At 34.0% G+C, this 24,472-nt stretch overlaps 1 protein-coding gene across 1 annotated transcript in view; it reads left to right on the top strand.

Moving 5' to 3' along the window:
• The window catches only part of LOC104081289 (echinoderm microtubule-associated protein-like 5), a gene marked incomplete at its 3' end in the record, with an annotated part of 45,828 nt that extends 22,004 nt beyond the window's left edge, over window positions 1-23,824 (top strand). The window contains exons 8-20 of the mRNA XM_009583972.1: window positions 935-1,072; window positions 1,825-2,081; window positions 4,797-5,009; window positions 6,910-7,077; window positions 8,954-9,060; window positions 9,441-9,559; window positions 14,220-14,406; window positions 15,746-15,851; window positions 17,112-17,205; window positions 19,228-19,328; window positions 21,191-21,393; window positions 22,513-22,624; window positions 23,640-23,824. Of these exons, the coding sequence (XP_009582267.1) occupies window positions 935-1,072; window positions 1,825-2,081; window positions 4,797-5,009; window positions 6,910-7,077; window positions 8,954-9,060; window positions 9,441-9,559; window positions 14,220-14,406; window positions 15,746-15,851; window positions 17,112-17,205; window positions 19,228-19,328; window positions 21,191-21,393; window positions 22,513-22,624; window positions 23,640-23,824 (1,990 nt within the window). The remainder of the gene's footprint in view (window positions 1-934; window positions 1,073-1,824; window positions 2,082-4,796; window positions 5,010-6,909; window positions 7,078-8,953; window positions 9,061-9,440; window positions 9,560-14,219; window positions 14,407-15,745; window positions 15,852-17,111; window positions 17,206-19,227; window positions 19,329-21,190; window positions 21,394-22,512; window positions 22,625-23,639) is intronic.
• Window positions 23,825-24,472: the final 648 nt, after the last annotated feature.

The following is a 24,472-nucleotide window of genomic DNA, read 5'->3' as shown; positions in this document are numbered from 1 at the left end:
AATGTATATTTCACAAAAATGAAATGTACAAAATTTAAACAAATTTCATTTAGCTTAACATTAAGCACTCATACACAAGTATCTTGTGTTTCCTTTTCAGGAGATATGTTAGGCATTCACAGGTTACAATGAAAAAAAATTGTAATAAAAACTTAGAATTTTTACTCTTACCATATTCACTTCTTCACATGCTGCGAATTAACTTTTAGCTTGTGAGTTTCATCAAACTTAATGCATGCATAGTAAATAGAATCTATATTCGGAGAAAACCCGGTAGATTACTCCCTTTTACAAGTTCATCTTTTTTTGTTAAAAACACCTTTTCTCTTCTTTCTTAAAAATTAAATGTGTTGGCATTTTTGTTAGATATCTTAAGTGTCACATGGGTTAAGCAAAACAGTAGTTGAATTATGAATATTGAAATAATGCTCTAGAATTCCAGATATATCTTGTAAATGATAGATGTTGTAATGTATCTTGTAGTAAAAACTTACATGTTATAATATTATGTAGTTGTATGTAAGGAGTTATGAATAATGACTTGTTAATAGGAAAGGACGTGTTTACTGAGCAAAGTCTTTAATTGTTCTTTAATGTTCTTCTTGGCTAAAATGATTAACAAAATAGTGGCATTTTCACAGAGTGGTCTCAAAGTATATATTGTCATACGTTGTCATTCTTTTTATATTCAGAAAGTCAAACAAAATTAATCTGCCCCATATTTTCTCATTAGATATTTTCTCGCTATTTTAAATATAAGAATATTCTTTGTTGGATGCAAAATTTACACTTTTGTCTTGGATTTTCCTTGTGGAAAATTATTTTAAAATAGGACACTACCACGTTCAGCATTCTGCAGAAATTGCAGGCTTCATGCTATCTATGACACAGCTACAAACCACTCTCTAAATTTGTAATTATTACTTTATTTTAGAATTTGGAGTTTAATAGACCATGCTCTGATTGCCCGGTGCAATATGGAGGAACCCATTCGCTGTGCCGCGGTTAGTACTGACGGAATCCACCTCGCTCTTGGAATGAAGGATGGCTCTTTCACTGTGCTTCGAGTCAGGTATGTTACAAAAATTAAAAATAGATACATTATTAACTCTTTCAAGCATGTTATCTCATTACTTTTATAAACTGTATGTATATTGACACTGTAGTGACCATACATGAGGAGGTCACTTACATTTCTGTTCTAAATTACTGATCTTGAGGGTGCTCAGATTTTTTAAATGTGTGTTCATGTTGTTCCATAACAACACATTTGAAAAAATATATTGGTCTATTTGCAAAGAATGGTAGTGTTCTAGGAAGTGTTTTGCTTTAGGTTTTAGCTTTATTAAGTATTCTTGAATTATTAAGAAATAAATTTTCTTTACTTCCTAAATTGTTTCCATGTGTTGGAATGCTGCTGTCAGCACATCATGCATACAAAAACAGTGCTGCCTTGGTGCTGTGATCCCACAGTTTTAAAGGGAAAATGAGATCTGTATCTCATGTCAATGAAGTTTTCTTCCCTGAGTGAATAAAGATCTGGTAATCTACCTGATTAATTGTTTTTTGTGGCCCCAGCTTGAACAGTTCCTTTTGTTCGCTCTCCCTCAGCCCAGTGCAGCACCTTCTTATGTCGATATTCCCTTCTCTTTTTTTTGGCCATGAAGCCCTACCCATCTCTAAAAATAGCAGTGTTTGTGTTTGCATATATGATACTAAGGCTCACTTCATCATTTCACAATTTTGTCCATTTTTTAAAACTGGGAACTTGACAGTATGATAAGGCTCTTCTATACTTATGACATGCTTTCTTTCATACTACAGAGATATGACTGAGGTTGTTCATATCAAAGACAGGAAAGAAGCTATTCATGAACTGAAATATTCACCAGATGGGAATTTCCTAGCTGTTGGTTCCAATGACAGCTCTGTGGATATATATGGTGTTGTTCAACGATACAAGAAAGTTGGGGAATGTATTGGATCTTTAAGTTTCATCACCCATATGGATTGGTCTTCGGACAGTAAATACTTACAGACCAATGATGGCAATGGGAAGAGACTTTTTTACAGGATGCCAAGTAAGATTCTGAATTGCCTTTATATTTGTTGCTTATTACAGAAAGATGTATAGTAGTTTTGTAAAAACAGCCAAATATAGATCCTGGTTCAAAGCACTGGGTTACAGAGAAATTTTTTTCTAAGTTTGTATAAGATTTTGCTATATTTGAATAAGTACAGCATTTTCTGGTGAAGTTACTTAAATATTTTTATCCTTATATGTTTACTCTTCTTTATAATGCATCTTTTCATGGTAGAGATGCTGGCTTATAATTTATTTTATTTCTCAAAACTAAATCTTTGCTCCCACATTTTTAGAAAAAGAAAAATATTGCATTCGAATTCAATTTTGCAATAGCTTGATAGATTTGTACTTACTGAGTTTGGATATCAAATGGATTATCATTTGCTTGTGCTGTATGTTTTTTTAAATGTGTGGAAAAATCAATACGTTGCATCTCGGAAGAGTCATCTGGTTTTCTAGAACTATGTTTGCAGCAGAACTGAGGAATTTAACTTAAAAGAGCTTTTACAGTGAGAAATTTGTAATAGGTAGAAACAATCGGAATGAAATGAATTTGGAAGTATAATGGGATTAGATAACTGTAGAGAAAATAAGAATACCTGATACAAGGATGCCAGAATGTTAGGAATTACTCACTGGAAACAAAAGAAATATTGAACCTGTGATACGTATATGATTCAATCATGCAACCTTCAAAATGGATAAAAATATCAAAATGAAATTTAGCTGGGCAGTCTAGTGATAACACAAGTTTAAATGTGTCTTTTCTCTTCTATGGCAGGGGACTATTAAAGAAAATTAGTATATTACATAATATTAAAATACAGTTTTCAGATTCAAAGTTTGTGACGACTGCGTTATTGTAAATATTTTCAAGCCAACACTGTCTTGAACACTTGACTGAATTGTCCCATACTCTTGAAACAGTTTTCATCAAGACAATTCCTTCTGCAGAGGACATATGTGCATAGTACTTAAAGCTTCAAATTTAAGTAGTCTTGATTACAATATGTCAAGGGCAGTGTTTGTCACAAGGTTTGACTTTTCTTCTGCATGTTTACACTCTTCACATAATATCATTCTATATTTTTCCTACTCATTGTATTTGTAGTAAGTATTTATTATCATCACCGCTTACTATATTGTCCCTTCATTTTTTATACAATATTTACGCTTTCACTGTACATTATTCATAGTTCCATGGAGCTTTTTGTGACTGTGTTTGCTGAAGCATCTAATTCATTCTATGCACAAGTTTGATTTTGTGCACTGAATGAGACAGAAGATATGTAAAAAAAGATAGTAAGTGAAAATTTAATTAGACTGTAACAAATATGTACACGCAGGAGGAGCAATTTGGAGTTACTTAGGCAGTTTTCAGCCTGGAGTTTCTTGATATATTAGAATGTGGGATTGTGAAGCTTGTTTATGAAAAAAGTTTAGCGAAGTCAGTGAAGTTAGAGGAATCTCCTAAATATTTTAGAATAATGATTGGAATCATGTAACACTTGAAATTCCACTATAAATGAATAAGGAACATACAGTTGCCTAATACAAGATCTGTAGGACTTAGTCATGGATATAACCAGTATTAGTAGTCATCATTTACATGGATTAGTGATTGAAAGAGATTACAAGGTAAACCTTGTCAAAGGGTGCAGTTATTTCATCAGAGCTGAAGGGTATTCAAACAGGGCACTTGAGTTTCTTTCCAGTTTTTGGAGGGGTATATAGTAGTTGAACTTTTCCTCGAGTGTGGGTTTTGTTGTGGTTTTTTTGTTTGTTTGTTTTTTTAAGTCTTCCTTTCTTATTTATTTTGCTTTACCTTTTCTCTATGGCTGTTTTCTTTACTCTGTTTATTCCAGTCCACTTGAGTTCTTCCTTGCCCTATCTCTCTGTTGAAAACTTACCTCTTTACAGTACCTGAGGCTGCTCCTCCCTACATCACATCCCCTCCCACTAGTCAGAATCCTATTAACAATAAGAAAACAGGAAAAAACCCAGCCCAGTTGCCTTCAATTTTGTTACCACGGAAGACTGAGAGGTGAATTGTTGGCAGTGTCCTGCTCAGGTTCTGCAGTTGCACACTCAGTCTGACTCACAACTTTTACATTTGCTTGCATTGTCCTTGTGTTGCTCCGGCACTGTTTCCGGCCATTCCTGAAGACACAGTATTTATTAAATGGGCCTTCGGTCTGATTCAGTACTTAAACTCTTACATGAAACTTTGAGATTGCAGCAATCTTATTACAGATAGAGCTGATGTGAAATAGTGTAACAAGGATCTAAGCATAAAATTGGTATTTTCAGTAATTTACAGTGGCCAGATCTAAATGAGTTCTTCAGTTTTTGCTCTAAATAATCCAAGTTTCTAGAATAGTTCAGCAACAGAATTTTTCCAAACTTTATCTTAGAATGACTACATGTATTTTTTGATAAACATTTTAAAATAACACAGTCTCAAGCAGATACCAAGAAATAATAAAAATTGTAAAGTACCAAACCCATGATCTTCTGTTAAGCAGTCTTGAGAAGCCTTACTACTGATACTGTTGGTCATAGTAGAACATATTGGATCAGGACAGTTTTAGAAGTCAGTTTTTAATTCTGTCTCACTTAGATTTGATTTCTGGAGAATTTTAAAAAATTTTACATTCTTTAAAATTGCATAAGTGAATATTAAAAAATAGGTCCTTATTTTTGTTCTTAGGTGGAAAAGAAGTAACAAACAAAGAGGAATTAAAAGGCGTTCAGTGGGCATCATGGACCTGCGTTTCTGGCCTTGAAGTTAATGGAATTTGGCCCAAATATTCAGATATAAATGATATAAATTCTGTGGATGCAAATTTTATTGGGCAAGTTATGGTTACAGCTGATGATTATGGAATAGTAAAGCTCTTTCGATACCCGTGTCTAAGAAAAGGTAGTACCTTTAAGTTCAATTATAAATGTATATTTTTGAATTTTGGTTATTCAAGAAAAAGGTTTTAGAAAACTGGGTTTTTGATAATTATATAAATGGCCAATATTTATTCTTAGAAGCTTAGTTTGAGCTCAAAGGTAGAAAACAATAATGGGCTGGTGTATTGACAACTGTAATAGTAACAGTACTTTATTTGCATTTTGAATAGGATAGCCAAAAGTTTTGCATATGTTTTATTTTGTAAAATAGTTCTCTCCCTTTTTTTTTTTTTTTGATAGAATTTCATGAGGTGATGCAATATCTACCCTTTTATGAGATACATATCTTTAAGTATTTCACCTTGGTCTTCAGGTAGTTTTCTTCCTTCCTCTGGATCTGTGGTAGAGATTTGGGCTAGAAACTAGAAAAAATAACTTTACTAAATGATTACAAGCCATAAATAAGTGAACAGCAAATTGGTCCTGTAATCAGAGTATGCCACTGTATGTTATTTGAAGTTTAAAAACTTTTCCAACACATTTTTCCTCAAAATTTTACTAGCAATAGGACAAATCTCATGTGAAATTTTTAAAACTGAAGCCTAAAGCAAGGTGTGTAATTTGCAAATTTACTGTTCAGGACTGAGTGAACAGGGGAGAGATGTGTATCTTTTCAGACAAGAAAAGCTTCATTTTTTCAGAGCTGTTTGAAGAACTCCTTTCTAGACACCATTCAAGTTGAACTGTAACAAATTATCAATCGCAGAGATCTCTGTCTTCAAGCTGGTAAAATGATGATGATGATGATCAGAGAAAGCCAGCCTGTGAAATGTTCCCTAGCTTTTAAGAAGATTCCTCTTAACCTCAAAAGTTTGCCTGGGGACTAGATCAAATCTCTAAGTTTTGAAAGGGGAAACAAAAAGTTGCACTGTTGCATCATTGCAGTTTGCAGCATTGCATGTTTAATGCTGGCTACAACCGCATGAGATTCATGATTGGTCTTAGGATATGTCTTCAAGCAATATGTGCTTAAAGAAATGATTTTTTTTTTTTTTTTAATGATTGATATGCCCCCATAATTTTTTCAACTCTTTTTGTAAAAGGTGACATTAAAAAACATTTCATTTCAATCTTTCCAGTTTTATTTATCAAGTGATAAGGCTTTTATTGGTACCTGAAATAATCCAAAAATATGTTCTTGATAACAGCCTTCTGTCCATTTGAAGGAGACTGAATTTGTTCCCTTTTTATCCTCTATTTTGCACTAGAATTATAAAACCAAAGAAGAGGCACAAGAATCTGTATAATGGAGTGCTGTTAGGAACTTCTTTTTAGTAACTGATCCAATGATTGTGTTGTAATTATGTGATAGTGAAAACGTTAACTTGATGTAGTTACACTACTACTACTGCTATTACTACTAAAGGTAGTATTGCTATGAATTGCTAGAAGTGCTTAGCACTCAAATTGCATGAACAGTGGGAACCAGTGCTACGAGCACACATATGGGGGTGTTTTCACAGAGCTAAATATACATCGTTTAACATATAAATAACTGCATCTTTTCAATGTAGAAATAATAATTGGCAAAACCTTGGTTTGTAAAAAATAAAATAAAATAAAATTTTAAAAAATCTTCCTTTAGTACCCCTCATACAGCACTATCATATGTCTTCTCTCTTTGTGTTTGACTTGCTAAAGATACTATATCCTGGAATCCAAATTTTAAAAGTTATCTTAAAGACAGATTAAAATTTGGGAATACTGCAAAAAGTTGCTGCTATTAATTAAAATATCACTAGCAATTAGCATATCTTAATTAAACTATTACTTTTTATAAGAGTTTCTTGATACATTTTCCTGAGGTACTTCTGAAACATTTATTCCACATATATTGAAAGAGATTTTTATTCTTGTTCTAGGAGCAAAGTTTAAAAAATATCTTGGTCATTCTGCTCACGTGACAAATGTCAGATGGTCGCACGATCACCAGTGGGTTGTTTCCATTGGGGGAGCTGATCATTCTGTCTTTCAGTGGAAATTTGTCCCTGACCGGAAGTTGAAGGATTCTCTTCATATAGCACCCCAAGGTAAGTAACTTATTTAAAAAAAAAAAAAAAAAAAAGGGCGGGAGGAGGAGAGGCTAAAAGAGAAGTAAAATTCTTTGGTGCAAGTATGGAAATAAATATTCAGAATTGTCAGTCTGCACAAAATTGTTTTTCTTTAAACTTTGCAGCTGCCTGAAATACCTGATAGTGTTGCCTAATACATGCCTGTACCCTGTATGCTCAGTCTAGCAAGACTGAAAAAAATTCACCACTATGTTCCCTGTGCAAAGGAAAAATTTAAAAGTTCAGATCATAGATATGAATTTGTGAATTCTGTACATACCGTCCTTTACTAAATTGACAACAGCTGGATGCCCAGATGTCACTGAAAAAAAAAGATGTATATACTCATTTGATGAAAATTTTGAAGTATTTAGATGATAATTTAAGCATTGTAATTGACTTTTTTTTTCTAAAAGCAGACTATAGCTGTTTAATAGTTGGAAAAAAATGCTTTCACCAGTCACTAATACAGCAATTATTCTCATGACTGAGTTTCCCAAAATCAAACCATTAACTGAGTGCCTCGTGCCTCACTTGGAAATTCCTAAAGGAATTTAGAGTGCCCTCTGGCACTCTATATTTAGAGTTACAATATATAGAGTTACAATGAAATAGGCTGTTTCACCCTTTTATTGCTAAGATGAGATGAAGATGTATCAGTGTGGACCCAGCTAATAGGTAAATGAATGCTGATTCAGTGCTGGCCTTGTCAGTGCCAAATGCAGAAAGAAGCAATAGTTCTCTTCATCTTCTTGATGAAGCTTCCAAAAAGCCTTTAAAAAGCCTGGTTTGATCCTTCATGGGGTGAATTCATTTTCAACTAATTATTTCCCATGACCTAAATTTCTCATTAGCTACTGCTTCCCAAGATAAAATTTCTGTATGTTAAGTGTTGTTTAGATTCCTTGTTCCTGGATATATAACCTTACTTCTGGCTATCTGACAGTATGTGCAACATACATCTGTTTTGTCACACTATTGATAATTGTCTTGTTAATGGCTTTTCTAACTCTGTAATCTGCTGCCTTATTGGTAGCAATATTGTTTTTCTCTAGATCACTGATGAAAATGTTAAGTAGTATAGCTCCAAAGATTGTTCTTTATTGCATGTTCCTGGAAACATTTCTTTCTGAGTGGTGATTCTCTCTTTGCAATTACATTTTGAGATCTTTTAAAATCCATTTGTGTTCTAGTCTGATTTTGTGTCTGGTTTCTTAATTTAAAAATGTGCAACATTCAATCAAAGGTTGCAGAAAGATCCAAATATATTATCTTTTATCAGCCAGGGCATTCTTTTCGGTTTCTGTTGGAATGAAACTCTACAACATTTATCTGGCTTTCCCCAGATGTAAACCAGAAATATTAAATGACTACTCTTTTTCTCCACAGACAGCGAAAATTCCTTCCTTCCTTCTCATATATGATTTTTCCCCTCCCCCCCCAATCTACCTGAAGAATTACTACTTACATCAATGGCTTGCCTAACCATAAGTTTCTCTTTGGAGCCTTTTACTTCTCTTGTTAGTTTTCTGTGAGTCTTAGTTTCTGCTTTATACTCATTGCTTCATTCTCTTCTTTCTTTCTTTTCTCCTAACATTAATGTTGATGAAATAATTTTAATGAATGAAAACTAACTTGCTCCCAAAAACAAACAAAAAAATTATCATGCTTACAAGTTGGCTTATTTCTACTGTATCAACAGAATTGATCCTGTCAGCCTGTCAATCATTAGCAGTTTATGTTAATTAGTATAAGCATTGATTATCAAATCAGAAACATCAAGCAGTTACTTTAAACACTTTCTGGTTTGTAATTTAGGTTGCTTCATTTTCTCTTTCTGTTTTCTTGGTGGCAGAGAGTCTGGTTGATTCTAATAGTGATGAATCGGATTCAGATCAGTCTGATGTTCCAGAGCTGGACTCTGAAATTGAACAAGAGACGCAGATCACCTATCGTCGACAGGTGAAGATTTTATTTTAATGGCAGTTGGAATGCTTCCAAGGGTTTGAGTTGGTCTTTTATGAAGACCTGTTGAAATCTGAAAACTGGGGAGACTGAGAGCAGAGCAGGAACTGACCAAAACCTTTAGAATTATTATTATCTGATGCATTCAAAATTCTAAGATACAATAGAGGGAAAAAAGTGTATTCCTAGCATGTTCTATCAGAGTTTTGGTTGTAATTTAAAACCAAGTTACACTATACAATAACCAGCTACAGTTTTTGGAGATTTTTTTCAGTGATGTCAGTGTAACGTTTTTGTGGGTGATAACTGTGGCTGAATTCTCAGAAACATGCTTTTCTTATGAATCTCTTAATTTATAAGTGTGCTCTTTCTTAAAGGTTTACAAAGAAGATCTACCTCAACTTAAAGAGCAATGCAAAGAAAAAAGAAAAAGTGCAGCTTCTAAGAGACGAGAACGAGCTCCAGGGAACAGTATAAGATTACATTTTGTTCATGGGTATGAAAACTAGGATTCTTTAAAATATACAAGCAGACTGTTCGTGTTTGTAGATTGGTGTTTATAATTTGATAATCTGATGAAAGAGTTTTAGGTCAGTTGCTTTGTGATTTACTGTTTTTATTTATTTCTGTAAAAATAAATTTACACTGAGTTAATAGAAAGCTTTGATGTCGGGCTAGACTAATTCTGAACATGAATTCTGAAGTGAATTTGCACTGAAACTTATTATTTGAATAGAGGTGACTAAATATAATATTTGGCTATCACCCGTATTTTTCAGTATGTGGAAAGTAATGGTTCTCTTCGGTGTATTACTTTGGAAGCTACGACAGAAACTTGGTGTAGTTGAAGATAACTGGGTTCTGTACTAAGTGGTGTTTCTATCAGTGTTTTACTAAAAAAAAAAGTATAAACTGTTTGTACCTAATCTGAAACAATTTATACGTTCCTCTCTTAGTTTAGGAGTTAAATTTAATTCTTAATAGGTCATGTAAGTATGTTAAAATTCAGTTTCATTCTCTTTCCGGTGCTAATTTGAGTAACAAAGTAACTTTCAGATGCATCCTTGAAATCTTACAATTTCGTCTTTAGGATTGGTAGTCTCCCATAACTCTTCATAGGTGAAGACTTTTTCATCAAGACAAAGACCTGGTGTTTTAAAGCAAACTGGCAGTAGATGTTACTACATTAGAATAATGATCAGAAATATAAATTCCCTTGATAGAAAGGAAAACCAAAGCCTTTATTAAATTAAGGCATTGGAAATCAGGTAACACTGTTTTCCTTTCAAAAGATACCTCTTTGCAGGAATACAATTTCTTTTTAGAGATAACTAAATGCACAGATAAGTTAGTGATAGTGTGTATCTTCGTAATGACAAACAATTTTAGAAGGGCTCCATATGGAATGCTTAATAAATTAATTGACTAAGAATAGGTAATCACTCAACTCAGCAATGTTGTCTGTAGAAGACATGGAGTCTGAGGCATAGCTTTGGAAATAATGACAACTGGGAAGCTTGGTACAGAGTTGTTTTTTTATTTCTATTTTTGATGCTCCAGAATTCTCAGGTGAAGATTTTTGTATCTGTAGAAAATGCATTAAGGTGGGTAGCTGTATATAGTCTTTAAAATTTGGTCTAAGAATCAAACCAAATGATCCTGAAGAAGATGCAGCACAAGCAAGGGCCCTGGATCTTTGGGATTATTGTTATTTCCTTCACAACAGAAGTGAAGCTTGACCAGAATATCCAGGAATGACCAGAAGTAGAATGTCCAGTTGAGTTCTGTCTGGTTACCCAATGGGCATCAAGGAAACTAATGAAGAATCCATGCTGAACAACAGATTTTTCTCAATGTCCAGGCTGTTAACTTTTAAAGTGACCCACATCCAAGTGAGTAATAGGCATATTCTCTGATTCAGGAAGTCTGCTTTGCTTCATCTTTCTCTAGCTGCAATGGAAATGTCTTGGATGTTCCTTGAAAGTGTAAAAAGTGGTGCTTTTTTGAACTAGGGGAATAGGAAGCTCCTTTTCCTTTCTTTGTTTTTGAGCACATAGGCTTTGTGTTTTGAATTTGTGAACTGCCTTGAAAGATGAACTTTTAAAAATCTCTTCGTATCCTCTAAGAAATCCTTTAAACCTCTGGTTACTTCCTGTTTTGGAAGGGGATAAAAACAGTAATGCTGAGTGAGCCAGCCAGTGACTAGTATGGATGAGAAAGCAACTTCTATTAACAGGTTAATCTTTAAGTGCATCTTTCTCTAAGAGATCTGATGCAGTCATGATCAGAAACACGTTATTAAAGTGGTATACTAGTTTGGCCTCTTTTTGACTATTCCTGTATTTTCTTTCTGCCATGGCTTTGACAGTGGTGGTGGTTCAGAAACATAAAAAGGATACATCTTCTGAGATATTCAGAGGAACCCCTTTCTCAGACTCAATGCTTATAATACTTTCTTTTTGCTGGCAGGCAATAAGGATGCAAATACAATGCTTATGTGTCCTGTATTCTCTCAAAGCTATGCTGCTGATCTCACAAGACTGATACATTTTTTTTTTTTAATGTTCAAAGGATTTAAGCAAATTCTAGTTTGAGTTTCAGGATATTCATTGAACTGACCTTATCATAAGATTAAATTTGGTTACGGTTTCAAGATGACATGGGATTTCTCATGCTCTTAAATGAGAGTCTTATGACACCTTGCATGGATTCCTACCAGAGGGCTACAAATACCTACAAATAGCATCTAAAGGGAGTAGGCTATGAGTGGGTCCTGTTGAGAAAACACCATTGCCATGCAAAAGTTTTTTGTTGTTGTTGTTTTTTTTTAATATCTCTACCTTTGTGCTAGAGACTCTGACCTCAACCATGTTTGTTTTAGCATTTGGTTCTTCTGGAGATTTTTGGGGGGAGGGTTGCATTATGTTCAGAAATTTCCCATATATACTTTGAAAAGTAACATACAGATTTTGAAACATTTACAGCATCAGACAAACTATGGACATGACTCTTTTCCCAGAGAAGACACTACTTGTGAAGTTGCCCCTAGTTGGCTATAAATGTGTAAATTGCAACTGTGGGTAGGGTCCAGCTTCAGGTTAAAGAATTTACAACTGTGTGCCTAAAAGTAGGTGGTTTTATGTGTGTATCTAAACTTCTGTCACAGTCAATGGAGTTCCAGTCAGTAGTCAGTGGAGCATAAGGAGTGATTTGGCTCAAGTAAAATTAAGTGCTGACTAGTTAGAACCTGCAGGGCTACTCAGCTGACCGTATTGACTAGAACACTGTTGATTAAAATATGTTGATTAAAATATGTTGATTAAAATATGTTGATTAAAATATGGTATATATTAAAATATATATCTAACACACATGTGAACACCTACGTTTACATGTCTTAATCTCAAACTGAATCCAGTACCTGCTCTTCATGACCTTGGTAATGGCAAAATTTTTTTCCTGCGTAGCATTTGAGTTAGCTATCTTTTCTTCTGAAAGTTACTGTCATATTAACTTGAATCAGTTCTGGACTGATGGTTTGATTAGCTGTTGGTGAAGATCACTTGAAAATATCAACTACTGCAGAATGCAGTGGTATGTTTATTGTGCCTTGTTATATATTATCCAGAAGCTATGTTGCAAAGCTTGCTTTCATTATTATTTAGTTTCTAGTTGCTAATCAAGATGCCTTGTAAATTACTTCTGTGGTTTGTTTTCTGCATGCGAAGAAATTGTTTCTCTTCATGCTTTTTCTGAGATTAGCTAATAATCTCAGCTCTAAATTGGTTTAAGAATATGGAGATGTAAGTATTTTGGAACTGTGTAGCATATTCTCAGAGTATGATCTTCTACACTGAAACATGCTGCTTTTCATCTCTGCTTGGACTGTCTAAGTTCATCACTTTATCGTTCTGGTGAAAAGTACCTGTATAGTCAGGGAGTTAGAAAACTGGCATGTGGGAAAGACCAGATGTGTTTAACTGGGTTACAAAATGTCTTTGTTTGCAATGCTTGCTATTTTGGCAAAATATGTTTTATTTTAATTGTAAACAACTGATTGTACACCTATTTTTTTTATAACTGGAGGAAGTGAACTAAAATCCAAACTTCTGATCATAAAAAGTTATAGATACAAGCAATAAGAACTATTTTCCTGCATCCTAGATACATTTTGGATGTTTTGGGTAGTCCTGTGATATATGGCATTAACGTACTCAGTTTCACTAGGCTTAACTTAGGGTATATAGGCAATTGTTATGACAAGAGCTGGGAAAATTCTGGATTTGTGGGTTGCAGCTAGAAGGATCTGAGACCCTTTTGCTGTCTTAATGCTTTTTACTTTTGTAGGTGACTGCTAAGCTTCTAAGAAATTGCTCGATGTCCAGTATTTCTAAAGCATAATTTCTTTCAGTGTACATATTTTTGTAGCTGCTTTTTAAAATATTCTCATTTAGAGTGAATATTCAGTATTTTTTTAATTATTCTGCACTTGTGAAGGAAATCCAGTATTTTTAACAGAGAACATAAAAACCAAAGGTGGCACACCTAGGAAGAAATGTGTGTACTGTGATAGTGTATACAGACCTCAGTAGGGAATTGGCCTACTCGTGCCAGTTGCTGTATTGGTACAGAAAGGAGAGAGGTTTTCCTTCAAAAAAGAAACTGTTCTGGAAGAAAATTTGTGCATTTGATTTCTGTTAGCAAGTTTCCAGAAACTTTCAATTTTATGATATCTGTGTTGTCCACATTCTTGAGGAAACTTTTCCTGCCTGATTTTTGAGCAGTAAAAGATAGAAAATGTCCAAACTATTAGTTTTGGCTATTTCATTTAATTACATGTTGCATGCCCGAATTCTCCATGTGATCTGGAAAAATCACTAGCTATTACTTCCTCTTCTAAACTAGTCATGGAGAGTAACTATTAAATAGCAGCCACTTTCAAACTAATGCTAGTAGTACTGATGTCTGAATACTAAATGAAATTGATAAATTGTTGTTCCTTTGGGAAAATATGTTAATAATCTTAAAACATCAAAACAGTAATTGGTAAGTAATCTGAGTTTTTACATGTGCAAAATGCATCTTGCATAATTTTATCTCAAAGTTTCAGTATATATGGTTATGACCTTGATGAACAACTTTTTTTCTTTAATTAGTTACAGAGGTTACGACTGTCGAAGCAATTTATTTTACACTCAGACGGGTGAAATTGTATACCATGTTGCAGCAGTGGGAGTGGTGTACAATCGACAGCAGAACACACAGCGCTTTTATCTAGGTCATGATGATGACATTCTTTGCCTTGCTATTCATCCCTTAAAGGACTATGTGGCAACAGGCCAGGTAGGATGCGTGTTTATCTGCAGTAAGAATCTGAAGTTGTTACTACTGAATTTAGAAAAGCCTGTTTTGGAGGAAGGAAGTCCAGTCTACATCTATTCAGGTGAAGGACTGCATTTCTGTTGCAGATGGAATCATGTTAAAAAACTGCAACATAAGGTTTTTTTTCCAGTTCTTCATATTAATTCTGATAAGGGTCTTTAGTTGATAGTTGTTTTGAACCTCTTTTTTATTTGAGAATAGATTCATGTTTTTTATTCAGCATTATGTTGCTGCTTCATGATGACAAGTGGAGGAAGTGTGCAATTACAATGTTTTTTTAAGTATCTTAGTTGTGAAGTTAGCTATGTTATTATTATGTTCATGTATTATTACATAACATGAAGTTAGCAGTTGTTATTACATTCTGGCATTTCAGTTTCATGCATTATGTTTTTGGTTATCGCCTATAGCCAAACTGTTTACTGTTTGTACATGCAACACAGGTATGTATGTTGCTGAAGTATTTATAATAGTTCGTTTATCTTTTGCCACACAGTAATTTTAGGTAAATTTTTTTTCACTCATGTTTTCTGAAAAACATCTATTCCCATAAATGCTTGTACACCAGGACTTGAAGGTTTGATATGACGTTTCAGGGCAAAACCAGAAATAGATCCTAGTTTTCTTGGGTCCTGCCCCTGGTCTTAAATACAGGAGAGTGTTCTTCTGGTTTTGCAGCCCTTTTTTGTGTACTGAGGTGCAAAACCTTTGGAATAGCAGATAATCGTGTAAATATTGAGTAATAACGCTTGTATGTAGTTGAAAAGAATAAGCTATATTCCATTTCTTACCAAGTTCTAGTTACCTGCATTAGTGCCATTCTAGTGGAGATGACTCCACAGGTATCAGTGCATTAGAGTCTGACTTGTAGGCACTTGTAATGACACCACAAAGCAACAGAAGTCACCTTGATTTCTCAAACATAGAGTAGCTTACATACTAGCAATAAAAATAACCTTTTATTTTTAGACAGGGAATGATTGATAGAGAATTGATGGAATAAATATGCCACAGTGCAATTAATGAAGGGCTTCGCCCCCACAAGAGGATTCTAGTTAATTGTGATTAATGTGCCTAAGTTCTTTGGAAGGAAGAACGAGCCAGCTGGGGAGTTGTATGTGTAAAGCAGAAGAAGGAATAGTACACTGCTAGACAGACAGAAATAATACTAGGAAAATTTTATCACTGTAAATTTTTTCAAATACTTTTTAAAGTATTTGTTCAATATTATACTTTTAAACAACAGTGTAAAGTAACTGAGAAATAAAAAAAAAATAGTTATAAATATGTATACTTTCAGGTTGGTCGAGATTCCTCAATACACATTTGGGATACAGAAACAATAAAACCACTCTCAGTATTAAAGGGCTATCATCAGTATGGTGTTTGTGCTGTTGATTTTTCAGGTAATAAGTATTTATTTATCTATTTATGTACAATTTTCCTTTTCTGTATGAAAATACAAGCTAATCAGTTCTAATGAGCAATTGGGAATTCCTTTACACTGAAGATTTTGCATTAAAAATATTCTCCAGTGATCAATGTCAAATGAGAGAGGCTGTCTTAAAAAGATATTCATTAAAAAGAGGTCCTTGGAGTCTTGCACATCAGGAAATGCAAGAAAAAGTTCTGTGCTGTTTAATAGCTGAGCTGATCACTTTGGAATTTCTTTTGGTTGTATGAGGCAGGTGCACAGTGTTGTGTCTGCCTTACAACTGTGTAAGCAAATTTTTGAGCAAATTGATCAGGTGTGCACTTTTTTTTTTTAATTAAATGCTGCAAGCCAATTGGGTAGCATACTCATAAATTCGGAAAGTCCAGTTATGGAGTTCTGGGCAGAAACCCAGCCTCTCTCTCCACCTTATACTAACATAAGAGACTGTCAGTTAAATCTTTTGAGATTTTTGCACCCCATACATTGAATTCCTCTACCAATGTTAAATTTCCTCTTCTCCACTGGCTTCTATTCATTCTTTAATGGTTTGGATTTACTAGATAGGATCTCTTACCTCACAGTGAAGATGTGTGATCACAAAGATGAGTAGTTTGGAGTCTTTGATGCTTCTTACCTTTCTTTGGTTCTCCTTTTTCAAGGCGTCAATCTCATTTCCCAAATTCTGGCATGGATGCATAGCAATTTCAAAAATGGATACATGTCAGAAAGTCATTGATCACGAGTGAGCACAAATAACTTCTTTCTTGGAGGTTAATGTGGGATATGTGTTGGAGCTTCTCAAAGACTTCACACTATTACTAAGTTTAAGGATATTTCATAAACTCCATGGTATTGCTTCAATGTTTTCCTGTTTAGAAATGAACGGGGATTTTCAGAGTGAACAGAATATTTTCACAGTACAACCTGTGATAAAGGTTTTTGTGCAACTATGTCAGCAACTAGCTGAACAAAGGATTTGTACAAACACAGGATCTAAGTGTAATTTTTAGACAGGGTAACTTAAAGTCCTAAACTCCATCCAACTGACCACTTAAGTTTAAAAGCAAACAGACAACAGACGTGCATCTAAGCACACGTCATACAATTATTTACCTGTTTGTACATACTTCTTATAATATTTGTGAAGTTATAATATTCTTTAATATGGTTTCTTATTATTGCAACATAATGTTATTTATCTGCTCTCTTAATCATAAATTTAATTTTCTAGCGGATGGGAAGCGATTGGCTTCTGTTGGAATAGATGACAATCACACTATTGTACTCTGGGATTGGAAGAAAGGAGAAAAGCTTTCAGCAGTAAGGTAGGAATTTAACTTTGTTTTAAAATTTGTACCTAGATTTACTCTAAAATGACAGTAAGGAAAATATATTCATTAAAGAATAATAGTTCTCTAATAAATTAGCAGTTTCTATCACTTAAGTGATACAGCCAATAACATTTGGCACAGCCTTAAAACTTCCTTTGGAAGAAGAAACTGAAGCTCTGATAGAGTCAACAAGAATTATTACAGTGACAGCTCAACTGGTGAAGAAAGAAGACATAGAAAACAAAGTTTATTTACATTTATTTGATGTGTTCTGAAATAATTTCTTTAAAAGTCACTTCTCTTGGCCCTCCCAGAGATGGTGATGTATGCTCTGCTTTTCAGATCTTTTTCATCAGAGGTCATGTCTGTCTTAGGGTAGTAGTTTGCAGTTGTTTTGCTCAGTTCTCTTTTCTTCAAGGTTCTTTCCTTTTCCTTTCTGGGTCCTGAGTAGCCTGATCTAACTTTGAAGTTAGCTCTGGTTTGAACAGGAAGTTGGACTAAATAACCTCCAAAGGTTAAATATTTTGGAAGTTTCTTTGACTCTGCGCAGACTATTTCATATACGTTTATTAAACAGTATTTTAATCTGCAAGATAGAATCTTATTTCTAATGTTGAGTAATGTTTTTGAAACCTTTGACTTTGTTGTTTCTAAGGATATATTGCTTTACATAGAGCAGTAATGTGTGGGTTTTTCCCCCACTCTGTCTGGACTCAGTATGTATACTCTAAATATTGTTCTAGGTAGGTTTGAAAGGGATTTTTTGTTCTCTGCAGATACAATTTTAAAAGTATCAACTTCCTTTTTATCCATTAAGTTCATTATTGCTCTTCAATGACATTTTACTCTGATTTTCTCTCATTTTCTTTTAATCATGCTTTAAGTTTCTTATCCACTGAGGAATGAAAATCCTGAATAGATGATATAGATAAAGGAGAGTACTCCCTTTCCAGTTACTTGTCAGAACCCCAGTTAGCTTGGCTTCTCTGAAGATACTGGTTTGGGCTTTTCATTTGTCTGCCTTTCACATGATTTCCGTCCCCCCACCCCCGCTTTTTTTTTTTTTTTTTAAAATTCCCCTGCTCTCTGAACCCACCAATCTCACTTAATTCTTTTTTTTTTAATCAAATTTTAACCAGTTTATGCCAGTTTTAGTTTCTGGAGTGTTTTTTCTCCTAACTACTCAGAGAAATTGAATAGAATTTTTGAGAGCAGCATCTATACTTTGAAGATTACAGTGTGAGTTTGGAAAGAAACTGGTTCATGGTTTTTGCTACTAGTTCATTTAGCGGTCTGAAAAGGACAGAAGGTAAAAGATTATTGCCACTCTTGAACAGGGAGCAAAAATTAGAAGAGGCTCTTCTGCATTTTAAAAAAAAAAAACCCACTACTAATAAGCATTTCTTTTTGCTAGTAAGCAAACATAGTTGAAAGCTGTTTTTCAAACTATAGGATTGAAGCAAGGCATTGGTTTTATAGAAGCATAGTAAGAAATCTAAAACACACAACAGGTTTTAATGTTTTCAGAAACAACTGAAATTTCCATTTTAAAATTGATATAGCAGCATATGTTTTATTCTAACAAGAAAAATAGAAAAATCGATTAAAAGGTGGATAAGAATGGCAGTTTATTTTCAAAATGAGAGACTTTTAAATAAAATTTACAACTTTACACCTTTTAAGTTGCATTATGAGTTGTCAGAGGTCTAAATGCCGTAAACCTAAACTTAATGCCAATATATATTCTTTTGCAAAGAAAATGCCACCTAGTGGATTTCTGAAGTAATATAATTACTCACCTGCTTTGGAAACTGAGAGATAATGAAAATAGAACAGGACTCAGTATTTTAGTTCTTTGGCTTTCTTCGTCCTCATAATAAATTATTGTTAATGATTTGGAAGTAGATGTTAGCAAGATAGAGAAGGTATACATTAGCAAAAAAACTCCAAACGAAAACCTGTTTAAAAGTATGAATAGTTATATTTTTACTTAAAATATCTTGCTTTGCATTTCAGGGGAAGCAAAGATAAGATTTTTGTTGTTAAGATTAATCCTTATATGCCTGATAAATTGATTACAGTTGGAATTAAACACATGAAATTCTGGCGTAGAGCAGGTAAGGAAACTTTTGAGAATTGCAGCATTTTCTGTTACTTAAAGTATAAATCTTGCATTTTTTGTAGTATGTTTCTTGCATTAAAGGCAAATGTTTTTTCTGTATATCTCTCTCTGAGTTAGCTTTGCCCTAGTGGAAATAATGTTAATTGGCATTATGGCAGTAGTGGGTATTCTTTTTAAGATCAATTTCCCATGGAGCTAGAGCTACATAAGTAGAAAGGATCATGGATTTCCTACTGTCTGTTTTTATATCTAATAATAATACAGCGTATCTGAAAATGTTCAAAGCTGCTCTAAAATCACAGAACAGTTTTTGGAAGAAGGTCCTTTAGAACATGTAAAAGGCACATAAAGAGGCACAAATATAAATAAATTTAAGGTTATAAAAATCCGCATACAAAAAATCAGACAAAGTACTTGAAGAAGATCCATGTGCCAGTTGAGACCTGTTTGTTTAGATACCTCTGTTGAACTTGACAATTAAAAACGAAGATAAAGCAGCTTGCTTCATCTGCTTTAAAAATTTTGAAGAGTGAAAAATCCATTCCCTGATATTAGTGTGAACTTCATTGTTTCAAACCGTATTTAAAGACATATGTGCTACAGAAGACTAGTTTATCTGCTAAGAATGTTCTAACTATTCGTGCAGAATTTATGCACATCAACTCACGTGAGTCCCTGATAAAGATTAATTGTGGAGAGAAAGGTGTGTGAGGAAAAAAATGACACTCGTTTTCTCAGTTCTGGCTCCAACAGAAATTAATCAAGATTGCCTGAGAGCAAGCTGTTGAAGTCTATATAAATTATTAATTTTAACAGTTGTGCTTGCTATCTATAGAAAGAACAAAGTGTGTCAGAATATTTACTGAATGAATTACTATAAATTCTTTAGAAAGAAATCTTAACTATGATAAAAGCCCGGTGATGGTGATTTTGAATAAAGAAATGAAATTGTTTTAAAATGCCTCTTTTCTCTCTGGCATTGCTCAGTCAGCAGTAATCAAATTTCTCTAATGCTACAGCCCATCTGTGCGAAACTGCAATGGCACACTGGCAAGACAGTCACCATGAAACACACTTAGCAGTGTTAATGTGAGGAGTAGAGTATCAGTGCACCTTAGCAAATGTCAAGTCTCTGAAATCTGCACTAGAGCAGGTGCACTTGATGTGATATCTGCTTTGGACTAAATTTTCATGAGTGCCAAGTGATGGCACAGAGGTTTAGAAACCTTGTCTCTGAAAGTACGAGAACAGTATGAAGTGTCATATCCTGATGGGCTTCTGTGTTATACCACATGAAGTTTCTCTGAGGATTGTGAAAATACAAATCTGACTTTCTAGCCAGAACTTATTATGTGTTACACTTGTCAAATGACTTTAGATATGGTATTCTAAAGCTGTAACATTTCTATTATCCAGAGGCCAATATGGCAAACCTCTAAAATAAAATTAGAAATCCTCTCACTGAAAACATACCATGAAAAGAATGGGAAGTCAAGACTTAAACTTTTTTTTTTCTTTCAAGTGAATTTCATTAGGAATTTCTATGAACTGTGTAGTAGATGTTAAGTTTTTTGTTTAGATGCGAGTTTACAAATGCACTTTCTCTTTGCATGTCTATGTGGATATATGCATATATTCAAATCCAGCTTCAAGTAGTAAGTTAAAAGTAAGGTTTTTTTCTTGAAAGATGCCAAATAGTACAAAAATTTTAATTTGTGAGAATTCTACTCGGGCTCAATTTTTTGGGGAGCTTGGGTGAACCAGAAGAAAAGGACTTGTTGCTCTGGGTAAGGTTGTATAGTTTTTGGAAAATAATTCTAAGCAGACATCTGATGACTTGTTTTTGGTTTGAACCAGGCGGAGGATTAATCGGGAGGAAGGGCTGCATAGGAGCATTGGGAAGAACCGATACAATGATGTGTGCAGTGTATGGCTGGACCGAAGAGATGGCGTTCTCTGGAACTTCCACAGGGGATGTGTGTATTTGGAGAGATGTGTTTCTCATAAAAACTGTCAAAGCACATGATGGTCCTGTGTTCAGCATGCACGCATTGGAAAAAGTAAATAAACTGCTCATTGTTTTTTGATGTCGGGACAAAGAAGTCTATGAAGTTAGGCCTTTCCCAAACTTGGGAATCCATGGCTTTATTTCCATCACAGAAAAGCCTTGTGAGGTCCAGATTCAAAATAGTGGTTTGTGAATGTCTCTAATTCTTGTTATGTAGCATGCTGTTTCTCAAACCGTTGTGGTTCAGTGACACCTTACTCGGTAATTTTCATGACCTCTTACTAAAGAAATAATAGTAACTTATGATAGGTAAAAGTACTTTTTGATTTAAGCATCCATAAGTTTAATGGAATATGTGAGCTTGTGAGAGAGGAAGAAGTTCACTCTTATTATTTTGTGCTGTAATTACTGTCTACTAGTAGAAGCATTCAATCTGTAGATCACTAAGTACTCTCTCCTTCTCAACTTCTTTTGACTCAGGAAAGCCTTTAAGCATGTGCTTAAAGGTGGTGTTCCAGTTAGATTACTTGTATGTGTGAAGTTATATATATGTTTGTGTTTTGCTAGGTTAGAGCAAGTTACTCCACCTTCTAATATTTGAGTTTCAGTATAGTAGCTTTGGACAAAGCATGTGTTATTCATATTGCAAGAATTAAGTTCTCCAAAGGAAAGTACTAATTATTTCAGTATTAAGTATACCTGTTGCTTCAGTAAATAGTTGTGAATAATTTTTGGAGACAGAATGGCACAAATATTTGAACAATTTAAGCACTAATCAAATTCTTGTGAGTGGTACTAAGTTTGGCTTGGAGTAATGAGGTGAAATGCCAAAGGGATATTGAGGCTAAATATCAAGAAAAACATTTCATTGTGTCAGTTAAATTATTTTCCTAGTATGGTAGAAGCTTATTAGTTAGAACTTTTAAATCCAGCCTGTGTACATGGACTGTACAGAACTGTGCTGCCTTCGTCAGGAGGAGAATTCAGTCATTTTGTTGCTCCTGATCTTTTAATCTCTAACATTGGTAGTTCTGTGCATTACAGTGTTGTATATAATCCATTTTCAATATTGGCAGAGATCACTGAAAAATTAAGGAAAGATAATAATTGATTATAACTTGTGGTATTTTTTGGTTTGGGGTTTTTTTTTTTTTTTTCTTTCTTCCTCCAGGGATTTGTCACTGGAGGAAAGGATGGGGTAGTAGCTCTCTGGGACGATACCTTTGAACGTTGTCTCAAAACCTATGCCATCAAAAGGGCTGCTTTGGCCCCTGGGTCTAAAGGTAACACAGACTTTATCCTATTTTTTTTTTCTATTTAAAATACTTTCTTTAGAAGACTCTTTCTGTGGAATTCCTTTCTCCAGTCGGAGGGAATCCACATTTGACATAACGAATACTAAAAATGATTTTTTTAAAGCTTTATTGCTTCTGAATAAGTCATTTTTGTGTTGGGAGGGGAATGGTATGTTGTAGTGTCTGTTTTCACATTTGGTAGGTGCAGATCATAATATTTACCTTATTACCTACCTGAAGTAATTGATTTAACCCTGAGTCTCTTACCACCCAGGTGATTTATCTTTTTTTTAAAGTGGCAACCAAAAAGCCTATTTCTAATCATGAAGTATCTTGTCTGATCATTTTTGTTTTGGAGGAGGAATGGAATTCAAAATTGTGGTTAGTTTTGTAAGGTATTAGTACATTTTATGACTTTATTTTCTGTAAATGCATATGTCTTTTGAAACTATTTAAGAATGTTTTCATTCCTATTATTCCTATTTCTTCCATTTATTCTTGATCTTAGTGCTGATTTACAGTTTTTCCTATTTGACATTCTGGATAGCCTTTTCTCTGCTCCCCCACCTTAAAATTACATTTGCTGTGTTCTAATGTATATGGTTTGATTTTCAAAAATTGTGGATGGAAACACCCGTTAACTAAACCATTCTACTTACAGAGTATCTCATTCTCATATCTGTTTAATAAAAATCTGGATTTGAAGGTACCATAAATGCTAGCAATATACTAGTATAGTTGACACTTCACATGCACGTTTTTTCACTAAGATTGCCAATGAGTCAGGCTGATAAAACCAGAGATACTCGATTGAGAAGAAAGATTAGTGTCAGTTAGGGAATTGCTAAATACTCCCAAATGAATCCAAACATGTAAGTTCTTCCATGTAGGAATATGCTGAGTATCTTTTTCTACAATGGGAACGTAATGTTTGTATGTGTGAAAAATCCTCTTTAAAGCATACTTGAGAATCTTCTGTCTTCTAACACTTTTAACATTCTAGGTCTCCTCTTAGAAGATAATCCTTCTATACGTGCCATATCTTTAGGACATGGTCATATTTTAGTGGGCACAAAAAATGGTGAAATATTGGAGGTGGATAAAAGTGGACCAATAACTCTGCTGGTTCAGGTACATGTTAAATATCAGTCAAATATTCCATACCACAAACACCATTTTATTTTTCAAGTAAAGACTGTTGTGAAATAACAAGCATTTTAATTACTAGTGAAGTTAGTGAGTTACTATCACTTCATAGATTTTTAATGTTAGGCTAGACCATTATGACTCTTTAATCATCAAAACAGATCACAGAATTTCATGTACTAATCTGTTCAACAAGTTCATCCTTTCAAACAGACCAAGATCATATTTCTGTTTTAAAAACAAAAAAAAAAGAAAAAAGTGTGTGAACCAGTGGATCCTCCACCAAATTCCTTATTACCTTTTTCTGAGTACTGATTACCCTGATTATTTTAAAAAGTTGTCTCCTTAAGGTTTATTTTTAGGTTTTCTTTGTAATTATGTAAAAAATGTTTCAATTTTCTTTGCCATACCAAACAGACTGCATTTCTTAAGCCTGACTACAAAACAGATTTTTTACATCGTATCATCATATGATTTTCTTTCATACTTAAAATCTGTGGATCTTTAATTCACACTTCTGAGTGGCCAACGCAATATGTAAAGAACTAGATTTTTTAAAGAATATATTAGAACCTAAGGTAAAGAAAAAATCTAGATCATAGAATAGTTCGGGCTGGAAGGGAACTTTAAAGGTCATCTAGGCAAACTCCCCTGCAATGAGCATCTTCAACAAGATCAGGTTGCTCAGAG

The sequence above is a fragment of the Fulmarus glacialis genome, unplaced genomic scaffold, assembly GCF_000690835.1.
Source record: "Fulmarus glacialis isolate BGI_N327 unplaced genomic scaffold, ASM69083v1 scaffold48978, whole genome shotgun sequence".
Classification (NCBI taxonomy): Eukaryota; Metazoa; Chordata; class Aves; order Procellariiformes; family Procellariidae; genus Fulmarus; species Fulmarus glacialis.
Note: the sequence above shows the minus strand (reverse complement) of the source record. Positions and strands in the feature narration are given on the sequence as shown.